General features: G+C 41.1%; 1 protein-coding gene across 4 annotated transcripts in view; it reads right to left on the bottom strand.

The window, feature by feature from the left end:
- The window catches only part of LOC128638563 (uncharacterized), a 431,654-nt gene that overhangs the window by 159,201 nt on the left and 255,254 nt on the right, over positions 1–17,199 (bottom strand). For all 4 annotated transcript variants that reach the window (XM_053690591.1, XM_053690590.1, XM_053690593.1 and 1 more), the window contains one exon: positions 9,016–9,242. In XM_053690591.1, the coding sequence (XP_053546566.1) occupies positions 9,016–9,242 (227 nt within the window). The remainder of the gene's footprint in view (positions 1–9,015; positions 9,243–17,199) is intronic.

Raw genomic sequence — 17,199 nt, 5'->3', positions numbered from 1 at the left:
TCTTTACTTAAGCCCTGAAAAGAATTGCAATTCAGCATTGACATTATCAACTACAATCGACAGTGGGCTTACTTGAAACGCTAGTTTCATTAAGGACATTTACCTATATAGTAACTAATTGCATGATCTGATGTGTTTATGTATCAAGGATAATGTTTTATTAGGAAGTGTGCATGCTTGAATACTAATTGGAATAGTTATCCAATATAAAGAAACACCGGTGTTTTTATTTTTTATATTTATTTTAATATTGTATTTTTAATAGCCGTATTGTACAATAAACTACTTTAGTTTACCAACAACTGCTTATTTCATATCAGGTATAACAAAACATAGTATACATTCTAAATACTGCAGTCTCCAACTCCATTGATTTTAAAATAGACACAATTAGGATCTATTACATTACATATAAGGTATTATATATGTATATTTTTACCTCTCACTGATAATATACCCCAGAGGGCATCCATAATTGAATATAAGACACTAAAGGTCTATCTAAGTGGAAGTCGGCATTAGTTTTCGCCACATATAGCAGATAGCCAAACCAGTACTGAAAACTATCAGCAGAGGTAATGGTATAAGAGTATATCGTCGATCTGAAAAGGGAGGTAGGAGATAAATCCCTACGACCGATAACAGAGAACCCTTAAAAAGATTTCCCGCGAGGGACACCATAAAATCAATAAGCAATTCTCTCTTCACATCCCTCTGACAAACACTGTACTCAGAGGAATTGGGCTTCAGAATGCTTAGAAGCGCTTATCATAGAAGAAATCATAAAATTCAAGCACAAACTTACTTCACCACCTCCATAGGAGGCAAAGTTTGTAAAACTGAATTGTGGGTGTGGTGGGGGGTGTATTTATAGGCATTTTGAGGTTTGGGAAACTTTGCCCCTCCTGGTAGGATTGTATATCCCATACGTCACTAGCTCATGGACTCTTGCCAATTACATGAAAGAAAGGGCCTTTTGTAGGGCATTGCCCTAAGTTTAACAGCTCTTTTAAGAATTAAACATACTAAAACCCCCTAACAGTAAAAACCCCCACGCACCAAACCCCCAAAATAAAAAACCTAACACTAAAAAAACCTAAAACTACCTATTGCCCTGAAAAGAGCATTTGTATAGGCATTGCCCATAAAAGGGCATTCAGCTCTTTTGCTGCCCATTCAGCTCTTTTTTTACCTGCCTGATGAAACGACCGTTGTTGGTCGAGAAACACGTTGCATAACAATAAAGCATTTACTATTTTATCCTTTGTGGAAGTTGTCAGCCTGTCTTTTTGCCGCCCCAGCTCCAACAGCTGTTGGATTATTACAAGCCATTTCCTGAGACGCCAAGGAACAGTTCACTAGCCGCTGTTAAGAGCTAGACTGCCCGAGAGCACTGGTCATAGTACAGTGCAACTAACTCCGGTAAGCCTTTATTACCATTCACGAACACCCACATTCAAGGGACATATTACATTATGTGGCGCCCTCTTTCTGTTTCATTTTTTTTTAAAAAAAACAACCCCCCCAAAAACCCTAACACTAAAGCCCCAAATAGATACTCATGGGTCCTGAAGTCCGGCGGAGAAGGTCCTCTTCCATGAGGTGAAGTCTTCTTCCAAGCAGCTGACGACATCTTCCAAGCGGAGACCTCTTCTTTCTTCATCCAGGACAGCGGAACTGAAGACCCGCGACGATGAAACTGAAGATCGGCGACCGCGGAGCCATAGAGCGTGGAGGATCCTCTTCTTTCGATCGCCGCCATACACTGAATAGTGAATTCAAGGTACGCGATTAAAGGGACACTGGACCCAAATTTTTTCTTTCACAATTCAGATAGAGCATGCAATTTTAAGCAAATTTCTAATTTACTCCTATTATCATTTTTTCTTCGTTCTCTTGCTACCTTTATTTGAAAAAGAAGGAATCTAAGCTAAGGAGCCAGCAAATTTTTGGTTTAGAACCATGGACAGCACTTGTTTATTGGTGCTGTCCAATCAGCAAGGACCACCCAGTTTGTTCACCAAAAATGGGCCAGCATCTAAACTTACATTCTTGCTTTTCAAATAAACATACCAAGAGAATTAAGAACATTTTATAATAGGAGTAAATTAGAAAGTTGCTTAAAATTGCATGCTCTATCTGAATCACAAAAGAAAAAAAAAATGGGTTCAGTGTCCCTTTAAAGATGGTGTCCCTTGAATTCCTATTGGCTGTACTGATACTTCAAATTCAAATCAGCCAATAGGATGAAAGATACTGAAATCCTATTGGCTGTTTGCCTTCGCTGCATTTAAACAGCCAATAGGATTTCAGTAGCCTCAACCTATTGGCTAATTTGAAGAATCAAATCAGCCAATAGGAATTCAATGAATGCCATCTTTAATTGCGTACCTTGAATTCACTATTCAGTGTATGGCGGCGATCGGAAGAAGAGGATCCTCCACGCTCCATGGCTCCGCTGTCGCCGGTATTTAGTTTCGCTGTCCTGGATGAAGAAAGAACAGGTCCCCGCTTGGAAGATGTCGGCCACGTGGAAGAAGACCTTCTCCGCTGGACTTCAGGACCCGTGACTATCTGGGGTTTTAGTGTTCGTTTTTTTGAATTTTTGTTTTAGATTAGGGATTAGCAGCAAAAGAGCTGAATGCCCTTTTAAGGGCAATGCCCATACAAATGCCCTTTTCAGGGCAATGGGTAGTTTAGGTTTTTATAGTATTAGGTTTTTTTTATTTGGGGGGGTTTTACTGTTAGGGGGTCTTAGTATGTTTAATTCTTAAAAACAGAATTTATGCTTACCTGATAAATTACTTTCTCTTGTGATGTATCGAGTCCACGGATTCATCCTTTACTTGTGGGATATTCTCCTTCCCAACAGGAAGTGGCAAAGAGAGCACACAGCAGAGCTGTCCATATAGCTCCCCCTCCAGCTCCACCCCTCAGTCATTCGACCGAAGGTTAGGAAGAAAAAGGAGAAACCATAGGATGCAGTGGTGACTGTAGTTTAAACAAAAAAGCTACTTGACTTAATAGCAGGGCGGGCCGTGGACTCGATACATCACAAGAGAAAGTAATTTATCAGGTAAGCATAAATTCTGTTTTCTCTTGTAAGATGTATCGAGTCCACGGATTCATCCTTTACTTGTGGGATACCAATACCAAAGCTTTAGGACACGGATGAAGGGAGGGAACAAGACAGGTACCTTAAACTGTCCAGCAGTCTCATAAGCCAAACGGATGATGCTTTGCAGCCAAAAGGAAAGAGAGGTAGCCGTAGCCTTTTGACCTCTACGCTTTCCAGCATAGACAACAAACAAAGAAGATGTTTGGCGAAAATCTTTGGTTGCCTGCAAATAAAACTTCAAGGCACGAACCACGTCCAAGTTGTGCAACAGACGGTCCTTCTTAGAAGAAGGATTAGGATACAGAGAAGGAACAACAATTTCCTTATGGATATTCCTGTTAGAAACAACCTTAGGGAGGAATCCAGGTTTGGTACGCAAAACCACCTTATCAGCATGGAAAACAAGATAAGGCGAGTCACATTGTAATGCAGATAGTTCAGAAACTCTTCGAGCTGAAGAGATAGCAACTAGAAACAGAACTTTCCAAGATAGAAGCTTAAGATCTATGGAATGCATGGGTTCAAACGGAACCCCCTGAAGAACTTTAAGAACTAAAGTGAGACTGCATGGCGGAGCAACAGGTTTAATCACAGGCTTAATTCTAACTAAAGCCTGACAAAAAGCCTGAACGTCTGGGACATCTGCCAGACGCTTGTGCAACAGAATAGACAAAGCAGATATCTGTCCCTTTAAGGAACTAGCGGACAATCCTTTCTCCAATCCTTCTTGGAGAAAAGACAAAATCCTAGGAATCTTGTTCGTACTCCATGAGTAGCCTTTGGATTCACACCAAAAAAGATATTTACGCCATATCTTATGATAGATCTTCCTGGTGACAGGCTTTCAAGCCTGAATCAAGGTATCTATGACCGACTCAGAGAAACCCAGCTTTGATAAAATCAAGCGTTCAATCTCCAAGCAGTCAGTTGCAGAGAAATTAGATTTGGATGCTTGAATGGACCTTGAATCAAAAGGTCCCGTCTCAGTGGCAGAGATGACAAGTCCACCAGGTCTGCATACCAAGTTCTGCGTGGCCATGCAGGCGCTATCAAAATCACTGAAGCTCTCTCCTGTTTGATTCTGGCAATCAGACGCGGAAGGAGAGGAAATGGTGGAAACACATAAGCCAGGTTGAACGACCAGGGTACTGCTAGAGCATCTATCAGTACTGCCTGAGGATCCCTTGACCTGGATCCGTAACGAGGAAGTTTGGCGTTCTGAACAGACACCATCAGATCCAATTCTGGTGTGCCCCATAGCTGAACCAGTTGAGCAAAAACCTCCGGATGGAGCTCCCACTCCCCCGGATGAAAAGTCTGACGACTTAGAAAATCTGCCTCCCAGTTCTCCACCCCTGGGATATAGATTGCTGATAGACGGCAAGAGTGAGTCTCTGCCCATCGGATTATCCTGGAAACTTCTATCATCGCCAAGGAACTCCTTGTTCCCCACTGATGATTGATATAAGCTACAGTCGTGATGTTGTCCGACTGAAACCTGATGAATCTGGCCGAAGCCAGCTGAGGCCACGCCTGAAGAGCATTGAATATCGCTCTTAATTCCAGAATATTTATCGGTAGGAGGGCCTCCTCCTGAGTCCACAAACCCTGTGCTTTCAGGGAATTCCAGACTGCACCCTAGCCCAGTAGGCTGGCGTCCGTCGTCACAATAACCCACGCTGGCCTGCGGAAACACATTCCCCTGGACAGGTGATCCTGTGACAACCACCAAAGAAGAGATTCTCTGGTCTCTTGATCCAGATATATCTGAGGAGATAAATCTGCATAATCCCCATTCCACTGTTTGAGCATGCATAGTTGCAGTGGTCTGAGATGCAAGCGAGCAAACGGAACTATGTCCATTGCCGCTACCATAAGTCCGATTACCTCCATACACTGAGCCACTGACGGCCGAGGAATGGAATGAAGAGCTCGGCAGGTGGTTAAAATCTTTGATTTCCTGACCTCCGTCAGAAATATTTTCATGTCCACCGAATCTATCAGAGTTCCCAGGAATGGAACTCTTGTGAGAGGAATAAGAGAACTCTTTTTTACGTTCACCTTCCACCCATGAGATCTTAGAAAGGCCAATAATAAGTCCGTGTGAGACTTGGCAAGTTGGAAAGTCGATGCTTGAATTAAGATGTCGTCTAGATAAGGCGCCACTGCTATGCCCCTCGGCCTTAGGACCACCAGAAGGGACCCTAGCACCTTTGTGAAGATTCTTGGCACCGTGGCCAACGCGAAGGGAAGAGCCACAAACTGGTAATGTCTGTCCAGAAAGGCAAACCTGAGGAACTGGTGATGATCTTTGTGGAGAGAAATGTGTAGATACGCATCCTTTAGATCCACGGTAGTCATATATTGACCCTCCTGGATCATTGGTAAAATAGTCTGAATGGTCTCTATCTTGAAGGATGGAACTCTTAGGAATTGGTTTAGGATCTTGAGATCTAGAATTGGTTTGAAGGTTCCCTCTTTTTTGGGAACCACAAACAGATTGGAGTAGAAACCTTGCCCCTGTTCTGTTTTCGGAACTGGGCAGATCAGTCCCATGGTAAAAAGGTCTTCTACACAGCGTAAGAACTCCTCTCTTTTTATCTGGCTTACAGACAATTGAGAAAGATGGAACCTCCCCCTTGGAGGAGAATCTTTGAAATCTAGGAGATACCCCATGGTTACAATTTCTACGGCCCAGGAGTCCTGAACGTCTCTTGCCCAGGCCTGAGCAAAGAGAGAAAGTCTGCCCCCTACTTGATCCGGTCCCGGATCGGCGGCTACCCCTTCATGCTGTCTTAGTGGCAGCAGCAGGCTTTTGGCCTGTTTACCCTTGTTCCAAGCCTGGTTAGGTCTCCAGGTTGGCTTGGATTGAGCAAAGTTCCCCTCTTGCTTTGCAGCAGGGGAAGAGGAAGCAGGACCACCCTTGAAGTTTCGAAAGGAACGAAAATGATTTTGTTTGGTCCTTGTATTATTTGACTTATCTTGAGGGAGGGCATGACCCTTCCCTCCAGTGATGTCTGAAATGATCTCTTTCAGTGCAGGCCTGAATAGGGTCTTACCTTTGAAAGGGATGGTCAAAAGCTTAGATTTAGATGACACATCAGCTGACCAGGACTTAAGCCATAACGCTCTTTGCGCTAAAATGGCAAAACCTGAATTCTTTGCTGCTAACTTAGCATACACAAACTGCAAAACAGGTTAAAATTGCTTCAAAAATTCCGAAATTTTAACAGTGTACCCACTAAGCTTTAGAAGGATTGCACCACAAGTAAAAAAGCAATAGACCCCCAAATGAAAAAAACGGATTGATAATTGTCTAAAACCGGTTAAAATCCCCTAAAGCACCTTGCCACAGCTCTGCTGTGGCCCTACCTGCCCTTAGGAAGCGATAATATGGGGTTTAAAGCTTCAATTAGTCCCTCAGAAGACTCTCAGGAGAAGTTGCTTGCTGCTTGTAAATGTAGGCCCCGCCCACCTCACTCGATGTTGCTGGGGCCTACACAAAACTAACAAACCCTGCCTGAAAGCCATGTGGGTTATAAACAACCCCAAAGAACCCTCAAGCAAATGTCCCATAAAACAGAAAACGTTACTCCCAGACACAAAAACGTTTGTCCCAAATTCACATAAACTGAGTGCCCACAAAAAATTAACCCTTTATGCAAGCTAGTAAAAACCTCTGATAACACTAGGATTACTGCTTCCCCTAATTGGGACACTGTCAGCCTTTCTGAGTTAAAACAGTCTCTGCAGAAAATATGACTGAACATACCTCATTGCTGTATAGCAAGAAACCGTTCCTCACACTGAAGTTTTCCTGTACTCCTGAGCTCATGTGGGAACAGCAGTGGACCTTAGTTACAAATGCTAAGATCATCATCCTCCAGGCAGAAATCTTCATCTATGTCCTGCCTGAGAGCAAATAGTACAACACTGGTACCATTTAAAAATAACAAACACTTTATTGAATATAAAATAAAACTAACAGTTTAACACCTGTTCTCTTTACCCTTCCTGCTTAGAGCCAGCAAAGAGAATGACTGGGGGGTGGAGTTAAGGTGTGAGCTATATAGACAGCTCTGCTGTGGTGCTCTCTTTGCTACTTCCTGTCAGGAAGGACAATATCCCACAAGTTAGGATGAATCCGTGGACTCGGTACATCTTGCAAAAGAAATTACATTATTTTAAGTTTTCAAGATTTCCTCTGTAGCTCTTTTGCACTGCAATGGCTAATTTTTGATACATATGAAAAATGACTTTAACGCCCCTTGACTTGTTTCAGGCAAGAAGTTATATTTATCAAATAACCATAAAATGTAAATGGTAAAAATGTGAAAATTATTGGTTGAAATACTAATTTAATAGAAATTAAAAACTTTTCACAACCCTCCCACAGAAAAATAAATTTTAGCTTTTTAAAAAAAATAAATAAAAAAATGAAAACGTGGTACAAGGTAGTGCAGCTTTCTTATAGTTTTTGCAGTTAATTATTGGAGATCTTAAAGGGATATGAAACCCCAAAAATGTTTGTGATTCAGACAGAGCGTATAATTTTTTAAAAAAAGTTTCCAACTTACTTCTAGTTCCCATGGTGTTCTTCATTGAAGAGAGACCTAGGTAGGTGTCAGGAGAACTACATGGCAGGAAATAGTGCTGCCATCTAGTGCTCTTTCCAATGAATAACATTCTTACAAAACTGCTGCCATCTAGTGCTCTTGCCAATGAATAACATTCTTACAAAACTGCTGCCATCTAGTGCTCTTGCCAATGAATAACATTCTTACAAAACTGCTGCCATCTAGTGCTCTTGCCAATGAATAACATTCTTACAAAACTGCTGCCATATAGTGCTCGAGAAATGGGGACGCTCCTGAGCTTACGTCCTGCTTTTCAACAAGAGATATCAATAGATTGAAGACAATTTAATAGAAGTAAATAAAATTGCATGCTCCATATGAATCATGAAAATTTTTTTTGTGTTTCATGTCCCTTTAAGTTTAGTTTCTACTAAGTTATAAAACTAAGGATTTCACCTATTTTTGTATTTAAAGGGACATAAATCCCAAAATGTTTCTTTTTCCAAGATTCAGGGAATACAATTTTAAACAACTTTCCAATTTACTTCTATTATCAAATTTTCCTAATTTTCTTGTTATCCTTTGTTAAAAAGCAGAAAGATAAGCTCAGGAGTGTGCATGTATCTGCAGCACTATTTGGCAGCAGTTTTGCAACAATGTTATGCACTAGATGGCTGCACTATTTCCTGTCATGTAGTGCTCCAGACATGTGCACGCTACCTATCGATATATATCTCTTCAACAAAGAACAACAAGAGAATAAAGAAAATTTGATAATAGCAGTAAATTGGAAAATAAAATTAAAATTGTATTCTCTATCTGAATAAAAAAAATATGTTTCATGTCCCTTTAAATAGACCTAATCTTTGAATTCCACATCAGCTTCTTTTCCCTCCATTTAATATTATATATTGTATTTGACTGAGTAGCAAAGTTCTAAAGAAAAAACAGAGAGGAAAAACTGTACTATATCAAATACAAAATAAAAAAAAAATAAAAAAAGTGTATTCATCTGCTTATATAGAAGATAAAAAAAGATAACTTTGGAAATTGTCAGAGTGAGTGAAGTAAAAAAGGTGAAGTTAGTTTCTGCCAGTCCCCTAAAGGGCGACAAAGTCTCATTGGTGAATACTATGAAGGGAAAGTGTTCACTAGCAGATCTAATGCTGTAATATAATGCTGTAATATAATATATACAATCATAAAAAGCAAACACAAGAATGTATAGATTAAATATCGAGCTCATGTAAATGTGACATTGCTCTTTAAACATATACACAGTACTGGGGGACAAGGACAAGCTATGTGAAATAACCTTACCTTACTGCGCAGATTTCGTTTGAAGGTTCATTGTGGAAAATTTGACAACCCAGCTGAACTTCTTGAAATTTGAATACTTCAGCTTTGTCATGTGTTTTAGCAAAGTGAATTGCACTTATTATCTTATAGGCTGTTTTTTTCATTTCACATAAGTGGTCAAAGTACTCACAAAACTGATGCCATGAATAAAACTTCATCCCGTTAATGTCACGGGAAATGCAGTCCCCCTGAAAGAAAAAGAAACTATGATAATGCACCAACTTTCAAATAAGTGAATTTTACACTTCTTGTTTTTATAGAAGTGCTATTTTGCCACATCTAACAAAATAATCTAAACAGAATACTAATAAAGCATTTCAAATCTATCAATTGCTATCCTATTATTATTTTCACAATGTCTAAATAAAATATAAAAAGTTATTGCAATTACTTTTAATCTGTAATACACCTGTGATATGGAAGCAGAGATAAAAGGAAAAGATAAAGGACAGGAGTAAAATCTGACTTTCTAATATACTACACTACACTACAGATGACTAAAGAGTATCTACGTCACAGGTGAAAGGAGGATTTACAGACATTCATGCTAATGAACAACATGTTACAATGGATCACAGAGTTATAATATTGAAAACTTTGTGAAATACAACTGTCATGAATACCAGACCACCCAGGCTTCCCCACCCCCCTACTACTCAACAAAAAAAACCTCTAAAGAGACTAGAGTCCTGGGGACTACGAGGCCAAACTAAAAACACTCCTCCCCGAACACGACAAGAAGGACAACCAAGACTCTCAATACCTATACTTCCAAATAGGAAGATACATAGAAGTAAGCAGAGTACGCTCAAAAAAGTCTGAAAGAACCTCGAGGCACGATCCCAGAAAAATGGAACAACAGAGGGAGAAGCTCCATGGAAAACCCAAAGGAAAAAATTCCATAGAGCAAAAACCCCAAGGGGAGCGCAGTACCAGACTGCAAGAGAGACTAGGACATGTATAAAATACTCCCCATCAGAACAGGTCAAAGAATAGAAAAATCAGAACCATCGCCTGTATCGATACCGATGCAAAAAACCTAACAAGAAATTCTAAGTTCCTGAAGAGGCAAAAAGACTAGAACAGAACTGCCTAACCGCAATCCACGTCCAAGCGAAAAGAAATGAACAGCAAGAGATCATTAACCATGGGAAACAGACCAGAAACTGACATCTAGAATCTTTTTAGGAGCCCACATACCAGGGCAGAAGGCGACGGAGGATACAACCCGTAACCCCCTTACTGAGAGGTAGCCAGGCTAACCCCCAAGCTAGAGGAACTAGCCGTCCCATCCAGAACCGGCTACCAAATCGTTCTTCCGGTACACCGTTTAAAGGGACAAAAGAAAACCTCAAGAAAAGGTTTAAAAAAAAAAACAGGGGGAATCAACACCACCCCACCAAGTAACGGGGGAAAGGTTGCATCCCCAAGATAACGAGGGAACAAGCTGAGGAAAGGACTGACACCCTTCAGAAATAACCCTCTCATGGATCCCAAGGCGAAGATTCAGTCAAACTCCATAAGGAAGAAGACCAAACTACGAAATGAAGTTGCAGCATAAGAAAGGCAATCAGATACCTTGACGGCTGCTCCTGACAGACTGAGTCAACTCAGAAGGGGTGACAGCCAAGGAGGGCAAGGAAGATAAACATCCCAAGCCCTAAAATATCCATAGATCATCCTAAGAACACCCTAAGGCAAAAGACTGGGGCAGGCATGGACTCCCAAAAAAGTCTAGACCGGATTCTCCAAAGGTTCAGCTCCGAAAAACCTCTCCGGGAATCCAGAACAAGGTACACACAGAAGGAGAGTCCCTTGACCTCCTGCCAAACTCTCAGAGACAGAAAAAGGACCTGTTTTAGAAAGAACCCAACTGGATAACAGAAAACCAAGTCCCCAGAGTATTTACCTCTGCTTTGGAAGGCTAGCTGACACCAGAAGCCTACAGCAGATCAGAAAGCAGAAGCTTTGCCTGGGTTCAAACCCACTGACCAAAGATTCCCAAAAATAGATGCCAAAAATCTCGAAATACACTTTCCCACTCCATGGTATAGACAAATAAAAAAACACCCCAGAAGATCAAGAAGTATCCCAGAACAGGGAACGATTTTGTCAGGTTTTTTACCTGTTTTGTTTGCCATGTGCTGCTGGCAGCCATTTTGCTCACCTCTCTTCCTGACTATGGTGCATTGTGGGGGATGCTGCTCATTTCCGGCACTTCCTTTTATGGCCAGACTAGTGTGCATCATCAGGATGCAGTCTCAGAATTGTGATGTCATCACCTATTATTTAAAGGGCCTCTGTTCAGTATGCTTTGCCTTGTCTCAGACCTGTTTGTGAGAGTTCCTGTGTATTACCTGGCTGCCTGACGTCCTTCCTGGTTCCTGATCCCTGGCTTGTTCCTGACTCTGCTGTTTTCCTTGTTCCTGATTCCGGCTCGTCTGACTATTCGCTTTGGCTCCTGACTCGGATCGTCTGACTACCAGCTCTGGTTTTGTCTCCTGGCTTGTTATTTGACTTGTGGACTTTTTATTATTTTTTGCTATGAATAAAGGTGTTATTATTTTTGCACTTCTCATCTCAGTCCTGGCACCCTGAAAGATCTACCGCATACTGGAAACCAGAACGGACAATCCAGAAAAACAGGATGATATCTGGAAGATATAGGAGCAACACCACCAAACCGAAGAATCGGAACTAGGCTAAACATCACCCCCGCACAGTACCAACAAAGGTCTGAAGGAAAACTGCAGGGCAAGCCTATAGAGTACTGAAACTCAAAAAGTCCTAAAAGGATTTCCTGTCTGAAAGACCAAACTGCATCAAAAAACCACCCTGCCCTGGGATCTACCCAGGAACTAAAATCCAAAACCAACGCCAAGGATGGAAATTGCTTAAAACTCCTAGCAGGCGATGGAGAAAACCAGAACCACCAAAAGTAGGAGCAACCAGAACACAGGAAACTGAATAAACAGCCCCATAGATCCCAAGAAAACTAGGATCAGAACGGGGTTACTGAAACAATACGGCCCTGAAAATCCAGATATCCTCAACATGAGGACAGGAAGTAACTATCTCCCTGATAAAGGGAGCACCATAGAGGGGGAAGAATATAACCCCTGTGAGAAGGAACGGGAAAGGACTCAAATAAAAACTCACCCGTCTCCCCCCATTCAAAAAAGGAAAGCATCTCCTGAAGAAGACTGCCACAGCAGAATTTAAACTCCAAAACACAGCTTTGCTAGGAACCGGGTAAAGACTCAAAAGAAAAACTCACCCGTCTCCCCCATCCAAAAAAAGAAAGCTCATCTCCTGAAGAAGACTGCCACAGCAGAATTTAAATTCCAAAACACAGCTTTGCTAAGAAGGGTATTAACTCGTAAGCCCTTCTCCAATATTGGACGCCCAACCAAGATGATTTAACTAGGACCAGCCTAACATCTAGGATAGAAGGGATTCCTCTGGACCAAAGGAACAAGGAATAACCTCTTGAGAAGAAGAAAGAAAAGAGGTAACTAGTACCCAAACTGGTCCAGCCTGTTATATAGGATACAACATATCTTGTTATGAAACTCAAAAGAACAGAGATAACTAATACCCAACCAGGACCAACCCGATATGTAGGATACAACATATTTGTTCAAGGGTCTCAAATGGAAAATTCTAACATTCTAGCAGAGCCAGAAAAGGGAGAATAACAAACAGAAGAACATTTGAGCTCCAACGCTTAAACATAGTCTTGGACATATCGGTGGAACATCACACCGACCAGAAACATCCTCTGTTTTTGTCTTTGTTCTGCTTTGTTGTTTTTTTTTTTTTTTTTTTTTTAATATATATTCCACAGGAAGAGACATCTATCGCAACCATGAAGATCGCTAGTACCAGAAAAACCCAGAGTAACAATCTCAGCTCTAAAAATACAAAAAAATAAAAACTTATCCTAACCGGATTATAAAAGAAATTAGGCAACACAAGTGATAGCCAAAGAGAAAGTGAAATCGACAAGTCCACCCCATCATGCAACAACATTCCTCAAGAGCTCTGAACTGGGAATCTGATTAAAAAAAAACAAAGAAAGAACAAACTGAGACGATAAGGAATAAGATCACCATCCCTCCAGTCATCTAAACAAGATCGGTATCCGATTCAGAAGACTGATATTCCGCTGACGGATCAGCCAACATCGCCAAAACCTCTCTCAGAAGTACACGCAGGTCAGCTATTATAAACCTAAAAGCAAAATTCACATCCGGAGGAGTATCTGGGGGGCTCCGAATCTGGAGGTAGCACCTCTGAAGTCTCAGAGGACACTGCTTCCCCAGAAGACTGATCGGATCCCATCGTCCTCTTACATGCCGGATCTTGGGTAGGAGCACACGGATTAAGTCTTCTCTTGCACGTGGCAGGAAGATGTAAATGCGCTAAAGCCAGAGATATGGCCATGCGAAACCGCACAGTATCCTCTGGTGGAAAGAGACCTCCCTCAGGAGAAGGGGTAACAGTATTCGGGACAACTGCCGGTGTAGGAATAGAAGATTCTAGGGAAAAAACCTCACGGGATGCAGAATCCTCTCAGGCGGATGGCTCAGTGTTCTCTAACCTCTCAACATTGGAAGAGGAGAACACCCTATGGCGGCATACGGAACATAATTGAGAGGGCTGGGTTACCCGGGCCTCCTCACAATATACACAAGTATCAAAATCTGACTTAGAGGAACCCCCCTCTAACATATCAGAATCCTCCATAACACAATTAAGAAGCTTATGGACAAAAACAACTGGCACCATACACCACCAATAGCTGGGGCACTTATCACCTCCTATGACCCAGACAGGTTGAGAAACAGATCCTCTCCGCAGACGCTCGGTCAAGAATATGGAAATGGAAAAACAAAAAACGTGCAAGATCATTACCGCTAAGGAAAAGCGCGCCAGTGTAATAAAACTGTGCAGCAAGAAAATTAACCTGTACGTTCCATAATAGCCTACGCCCCTCAGGAGATATTAACCCTGGATTCCATAAAGAAGTCCCACTGAGACCCTGTCTTCTTATTTTATGTTCCATAAAAACGAAAAGAGAAGCGCTGTGTGCACGGATACAATTTAATAAATAATATCAAAACACAGAAATTAGGCAACGATGTTAAAAAGTAGAATATCGAAAATTAGGACGTCTCCTGTAAAATTAAAATATAAACAATATAAAAATATATATATATCAGTATAATACTTAATTAAAACAAGATAATATATCGTAGCAATGACAGTAGTGATATTGTCCAGCGTGTGTAGAGGGCTATTCACATATATTTTATGCTTGGCTACTGTGTACAGACCAAAAGAATATCGCTATTTAGCATATATAGATCAAAGTGAATGTTCCAATAGATGTGATAACACTTCAAATGAGGTAAATATAGGAAACCACCACAATGCAAGAGACTAAGCGCTATATAGCGCATGTGTGATAAAGTCAATTTCCCAATGTGATGTATTTGTAACTTCAAATATCAGCCAATGATTGGCAAAGTACCTTTATTTTTCTTGTTGGATATAAGGAGTTGTATTACTTATTAACGATACCTCTCCACGCTTCTATCGGCATCCAGCCGGACCGCTTGTGGCGTTTGTTTGCAGCGTGACTGTAGTCCCTATTGGCGGCTCCGTCCGCGTCCAGGAGGGCAATCCAAGGCGTCTGTATGCTGCGTGAGTCTCACCTGACTCCTGCTCGCAGCGTGTGTATCACGTGACTTCTGTCAATCCGGGTAAAGAATATACTGTAGCGCTACAGGGTAGATAGTGATGTGATGCAGACTTGGCTAGTCTGGTTGACCAAAAGTGGGAACAGGGGGATCCTGCCCAAAGACAGTTGTCTACGCGTCTTGATAAAGCCCAGTTTTTGGGGCGAAACGCGTAGACAACTCTCTTTGGGCAGGATCCCCGTTCCCACTTTTGTTCAACCAGACTAGCCAAGTCTGCATCACATCACTATCTACACTGTAGCGCTACAGTATATACTTTACCCGGATTGACAGAAGTTACGTGATACACATGCTGCAAACAGGAGTCAGGTGAGACTCACGCAGCATACAGACGCCTTGGATTGTCCTACTGGACGCGGACGGAGCCGCCGAGAGGGACTACAGTCACACTGCAAACAAACGCCACGAGCGGTCCGGCTGGATGCTGATAGAAGCGTGGAGAGGTATCGTTGATAAGTAATACACCTCCTTATATACAACAAGAAAAATATAGGTACTTTGCCAATCATTGGCTGATATTTGAAGTTACAAATACATCACATTGGGAAATTGACTATCACACATGCGCTATATAGCGCTTAGTCTCTTGCATTAAGGTGGTTTCCTATATTTACCTCATTTGAAGTGCTATCACATCTATTGGAACATTCACTTCGATCTCTATATGCTAAATAGCGATATTATTTTGGTCTGTACACAGTAGCCAAGCATAAAATATATGTGAATAGCCCTCTACACACGCTGGACAATATCACTACTGTCATTGCTACAATATATTATCTTGTTTTAATTAAGTATTATACTGATATATATATATATATTTACATTGTTTATATTTTAATTTTACAGGAGACGTCCTAATTTTCGACATTCTACTTTTTAAAATTGTTGCCTAATTTCTGTGTTTTGATATTATATATTAAATTGTATCTGTGCACACAGCGCTCCTCTTTTCGTTTGTATGTTTCTTTTCTGTTAAAATTTGAGGGGTTTAACTGAGGAAGCAGGATACTCTCTTTAGCGCTCATTTCTATCACTTGTTTTATCCTTCTTATTTTATGTTAACATGCAAGTAAAAATTTAAACAATCTTACCGGAATCTATGCCGTGGAACAGCAAAACGGTCCTTCAAGTTTGACAGATGGTAGCAGCGCTTCTGACATGGACTTGAGTACAGAAAGCAGGCAGCGAAACTCGTCAACGCTGATTGCTTAAGGAGCTGTTAATATGAGTCGGGATGGTTTCGCAGAAAGAATTTTCCTGCATCTCCAGACTCTAACCTTCATCAATGCTCTCACTGAGAGACTGACAAGACTACTAAAAACTCCAGTCCCATCTCGAAGAGTACTACCCTCCACAAAGAACTACTCCGTAATTTCTTCCGACACTTCTCTGCCAACCTCCTGTGACGAAAGGCAAAGAATGACTGGGGATGAGGGAAGTGGGGGAGGTATTTAAGTCTTTGGCTGGGGTGTCTTTGCCTCCTACTAGTGGTCAGGTTCTGTATTCCCAAAAGTAATGAATGCAGCTGTGAACTCTCCCTGTATTTAGAAGGAAAGCTACATTCCAACTGTCTCACACAAAAAACAACACAAAAAGGGGCTACAACCAAACCAAAGCACCACCAATCAACCTTTTGCATGAAGAATCTGTGTGCTACATATCTTTGCACAGAAATACTTTGAAAAAAAACCTATGCAGCCACACCTGTGCCATGAGTAATTCTCAGCAACTGAACCAGATTTGATAGCAAAATTAAAGTAGTGTCAACACAAAGGAAAGAGCCATAAAACAGAGATGAAAAAGGATACAAACTTAACTCTCTTTATTTCTGCTGTGGTCATCAACTGTCAGTATGTAAGCACTTAATAAGACTGTAGAAGCCTTTTTAAAATATAGCGATGGTCAAAATATACCCTCTTTCTGGAGAGAAAAGAAAATTATGACCAATACTTGGGACAACTCACTTACTTTAGACCTCCATTTTTCCAGGCTGGGAACATTTTATGTTTTCCAATGTTGAGCAACATGGGACCTTGCACTATTTATGATAATCTGAACAAGCTTGCAGTCTGGTTTAAATATGAGTTTTAATTGTTTATTCAAAAGCTAAAATCAATGGGTCAAACAAGCATTGGATATTTAATATTTTTTTCCACTTCTATTACAGATACCCAAAATTACTGTATTAAAGGACACCACCACCACATAAGTGCCATGCTACTACCTACATGACTACACCGCCAACATCCGTTATGTATTTTCGGAAACATGCGGTGTAACCTCCATGGCATCACATACCACCTGTGTAGAATTTTAAAATTAATTTCAAGCATTTTGACAGATACAGATGATTTTGCCTTGTTTATGAATATGGTCA

Source organism: Bombina bombina, chromosome 8 (assembly GCF_027579735.1).
Source record: "Bombina bombina isolate aBomBom1 chromosome 8, aBomBom1.pri, whole genome shotgun sequence".
Classification (NCBI taxonomy): domain Eukaryota; kingdom Metazoa; phylum Chordata; class Amphibia; order Anura; family Bombinatoridae; genus Bombina; species Bombina bombina.
This window is presented reverse-complemented; position numbering and strand designations above follow the sequence as displayed.